The 4618-nt window shown below is 43.9% G+C and overlaps 1 protein-coding gene across 5 annotated transcripts in view; it reads left to right on the top strand.

Annotated features, from left to right (window-relative positions):
* LOC119354392 (protein CHROMATIN REMODELING 4-like) overlaps positions 1–4009 on the top strand; it is a 15229-nt gene extending 11220 nt beyond the window's left edge. For all 5 annotated transcript variants that reach the window (XM_037621128.1, XM_037621127.1, XM_037621126.1 and 2 more), the window contains exons 9-11: positions 673–740; positions 842–1448; positions 1706–4009. In XM_037621128.1, the coding sequence (XP_037477025.1) occupies positions 673–740; positions 842–1448; positions 1706–3745 (2715 nt within the window). In that variant the 3' untranslated portion in view covers positions 3746–4009. The remainder of the gene's footprint in view (positions 1–672; positions 741–841; positions 1449–1705) is intronic.
* Positions 4010–4618: the final 609 nt, after the last annotated feature.

Consider the following 4618-nt stretch of genomic DNA (forward strand, 5'->3'; position numbering starts at 1 on the left):
GAGGGGAGGCGGTGGAGCTTGATGGCGTGGGAGGAGGAAGGCGTGTGCGTGGGTGGGAGATGAAACTTCCTCCCGCTCTCTGTTGATGGGAATTGGGGCTGGGCTGGTGGCCGATAAATGGGGTCCTCCCCTTTTGGGGGACCCAGCTGGACCTTGTTTTTACCCCCCAGCCCCCAAAAACTTGTTTATGGACTCTGCTGGAGATGCTCTAAGCACCGGCACTCCTTCGCTAGCACCCCAAATTGCTGGCTCCATGACCACGTCCCCACTCAGCCTTTCCCTGCAAGCCACTCCCCTGCAACTGGGCCTCTCCAAAACTTAAGTTTTGAAATGCAGGGAGTATCTGGTGTGAACAAGTATGATCTAATTATAAAAAAACAAGTATGATCTAATTCCGTTGAATATTACCTCAATTTTGTGGCTCCTAGCTATACGCCTACGACAGATATTGTGAAACGTACTCCCTCCGTTCCTAAATTTAAGTCTTTCTAGAGGTTTCAATATGGACTACATACGGGATGTAGTCCATATTGAAACCTCTAGAAAGACTTGTATTTAGGAACAGAGCGAGTAGCTAATAGTTGGCTGCACTGTGTTTTTCATTCGCTATTTGCCATGCACTCTTAGATTTTATATGCAGCTAGACAATGCTTTGCTGATACTGCTATGCAGGATTCTGACGATGGGGATGAACCCAAGCGAGAATACACTGCAGCTGGACTGGCTTTGAAGGAAAAATAGTATGCCCTCCCCTTCTCTCCCACCCCCTCTGGGTATCCATGTAATTGCTTTTGCATGCACAGTTTTTCTTCAGGCATTGATTTACTTCTGGTTGCAACAGTGGAAAGCTCCGTGCTAGACAGAAGGAAAGGATTGCTCAGCGGCACACAATCAAGAGCTATGCTGATGATAAACTTGAAGATTTCATAAAACTATATGACTCTAGTGTTAATGAATATGGTGTAAACCCTTTGAGAGTTGTAGAAGATCCTGACTCTGCGCAGCCATCTGGGGCTAAACGTTTCAGTGATTCAACTGCAGAAATGAGGCATTCCTCGAAGAAAGCAAAGAGATATCCTGAAATCTCTCGAGAGCTTCATGCCAAACTTGCTGCGAGTGCTACTTCGTCGAAGCACCACTCAAAGGCAACTGATGTCTTAAATCAAGGGACTCCACATCACCTCTTACCTGTCCTTGGCCTTTGTGCTCCGAATGCTGATCAGGTAAACTCGTACAAGAATTCAAATTGTGGGCCAAACATGAAGGAGCAAAAACCAGCTAGTGGTGAAGTATTCAACAAGCCACTGTCACCTTCTGCTGCCGAGTATTCTAGTGAACTAAAAAATCAGGGCCAATTGGATCCCAGCAAGGCTATGTTTCCTGGTTCATCCGAAGCTTTGCGAAGGCTGGGTAACATCATTCCAGATAGCTATTTCCCCTTCAATTCTGTATGTGCTCTTCTCAAATTTGCACTGCTCCTTTTTACATTCCGCAGGATTATTTTATTTAGTCGTGTTATTATCACTGTCCATGTTGTTCCCCTGTCAGAAGACAAAAGTTAATGTTTCCACATTATTTATGTTAGGACGGCATGTTGCTTGCACCCTAAGATTTCTTTTTGTACCTATAGTCAACAATAGTTATTCTTGATCAGAGCATGCTGTTTTCTGTTAAGTATAAGGAATAACATGGTTCTTCTGTGCAGATTCCTCCTATATCTGGGAAGGGGCTTTGTGACCCTGTTGAAAATCCTTTACCTTCTATTGCTTCATTTCAAGGGAAGATGGGTCTTCCGAACTTTGGTCTGGAAGACAATATTCCACTCAGTCATATGAAGTCAGTACCAGATCTATTTCCCAACTTCCCACTGGGCACTAATAAGGAGTATGCTCGTAATTCTATCCCAGAATTGCCAAACAGTTCATTTTTACCGAACTTCATGGCAGATATTGCTGGAAGTTCAAAAAAGGTGAGGTCAAAATTCATGGCAGATATGTCTGCCCTTCTTCCTGGGTTAGGTATTAGCCCAGTTCAACCAATCCATTCAGCCATGCCTGAAAATCACAAGAAGGTATTGGACAATATAATGATGCGTGCTCAGTATGCCACAAATAAATTAATGAAAAAGAGGTCAAAACCTGATTATTGGTCGGAAGATGAACTTGACGCTTTGTGGATTGGAGTTCGTAGGCATGGAAGAGGTAACTGGGATGCCATGCTTAGAGATCCAAAGTTGAATTTTTTGAACCACCGCACTAGTGAAGAGCTAGCATTGAGATGGATTTTGGAGGAGCAGAAAATTATGGAGGAACCAATGCCTACAGGCACCAGAAGTTCCAACTCCACATTTCCTGGTTTATCTGATGCCATGATGTCTCGGGCACTAAGTGGAAGCAACTTCTCTAAACTTAAGATGGAGCCACCTAAGTTGCACTCCCACCTAACTGATATTCAATTAGGTTGCAGTGATATACCATCTAGATTTCCTCATATTGAGCCTTCTATGAGTGAGGGTGGCCCATCACTGGCACCATGGAAGGATTTCAAGAATAAAACAGGTTATGGTGGGGATTTTCCTGGAAGCACATCTGACAAGTGGGAGAAAGCTGATGTTGGACTGGTCCCACCATATATGCCAAATCCTTTTATGATGGAAAGTATTGGTGCACTACCTATAAACATACCAAACAGTAGTTCGATCCAGCAGAATGAATTTGCATCAAGTTCTCATGAGAACATTCTTCTTCATAGTGTCACAGATGGGCAGGCCGATTTGTTTCACGAGATGCAGCGGCGTGTGAGGTTAGGCAAACAGCCCATTGAAATGAATCTGTATCACACAAAGCACTCAAGTCCTCTACTTGAAAACGCTGGCATATTTGGAAGTTCCAGATCAAACAAGCTACCGCATTGGCTTCAGGAGGCCGTGCGCGCTCCATCTAAGCCAATTGAATGTGAACTACCACCAACTGTTTTAGCAATTGCAGAGTCTGTGTGCCTACTTCTTGGAGAACAAAAACCAGCAATACCTCCATTCCCATTCCAAGGACCTCGCCTTTCTCGCCCAAAGGACCCGAGAAATACTCCAAAGAAGAGAAGAGTACATAAGGTTCAGCAAGCAGAGCATCCCAAAATTGGATCTGGGCAAGGTGATCAAATATCTGCTCCAGCACCAAAATTAATGGAAGCTCCTCCTACTTCTGCAATTGATCAGACTAATGATGCCCCTTCACTAAACTTGAACTCTCCATCATCTTCTTCCGCTGGCAGTCAGAGGCAAGACGTGATACCTCCTGCTTTTGAAGAAACACGCAATACAATGGAAGTTTCAGAAGCTGTTGCTGCTGCTTGCACGGCCAGGTCAGAGGCTCCTGAAACTGGTTGTCAGAGAGATGAATTCTCTGGGTTAGATGGCATTACCAGTGGGTCTTGTAGATCACCAACGGGGAATGCTCCTGACGCTGGTGCTCCAAGGAGGGGATTGTCGGGACCTGCAGAGTTCTCTTTGCTGCCAGTAGTTGATGCAACTGGATTAAGTACCACACGGGCAGTAGGACCTGTATCAAGTGATGATCAGGAGCCAGAACAAGAAAATCTATTAGACAGTGACAAGCACATTGCCGACACTGAGAAACTGTTGGAGAAACCTACACCACTTGAGAGTAGGGATTCAGGTGCATCACAGTCAGTTTCAGCTCAGATAGTTGATGAAGATAAAGTCGGCATGGTCGCAGATGAGCGTTAGACTTCAGCGATGAGCTCAAGATTTCGTTTTCGTCCGTTTAGGGCTGGGATTTTCCCTTTCCCAATGTTTCCAGTGTGAGGGTGCGCTGTGTTTGTATGCTTAGTTCAGATGGAGTGAAAACTCCAGGGACTAGTAGTTTAGCACTAGTCTGTCCGGAGCAACTCACGAGATCCTCTCTATATACGTGAAATGTATATTTGCTAACCTGGTGTGGACTGCGGACAAGTATATTCATTTATTTATGCGTGTATGGTTAAGATAGTCCTACCACCCAGGTTACAATTACATGCTTTTCATTTTCTTTTTAGAAGTACTGAGTCACGGTTGGTGACCCCTTGATCAAAGCTTGCTCTCTGGTACTTTATCACGTGTTAGTTGCTTCTGAGTTTCCCTCATACATCATGGTTAGTGGTTAGTATGTGTTATACTCCCTCCGTTCTTAAATATTTGTCTTTCTAGACATTTCAAATGACTACTACATACGGATGTATTAAATATTTGTCTCTCTAGACATTTCAAATGACTACTACATACGGATGTATGTAGACATATTTTAGAGTGTAGATTCACTCATTTTGCTTCATATGTAGTCATTTGTTGAAATGCCTAGAAAGACAAGTATTTAGGATAGAGTGGAGATTCACTCATTTTGCTTCGTATGCAGTCATTTGTTGAAATGCCTAGAAAGACAAGTATTTAGGAACGGAGGGAGTAGTACCTAATGGCCTGGGCTCGCGGTATAGCCCGTTAGTCTTAGGATTAATTAGAGGTAAGGGTCGCTTGCTTAGGGGTCAAGTAAGCCTTGCTTGGGAGTCAAGTAAACCTCTCTATATAAAGAGAGGAGATTTATCAATCTAATCAAGAAGGAAATCC

The sequence above is a fragment of the Triticum dicoccoides genome, chromosome 2A (genome assembly GCF_002162155.2).
Source record: "Triticum dicoccoides isolate Atlit2015 ecotype Zavitan chromosome 2A, WEW_v2.0, whole genome shotgun sequence".
NCBI lineage: Eukaryota > Viridiplantae > Streptophyta > Magnoliopsida > Poales > Poaceae > Triticum > Triticum dicoccoides.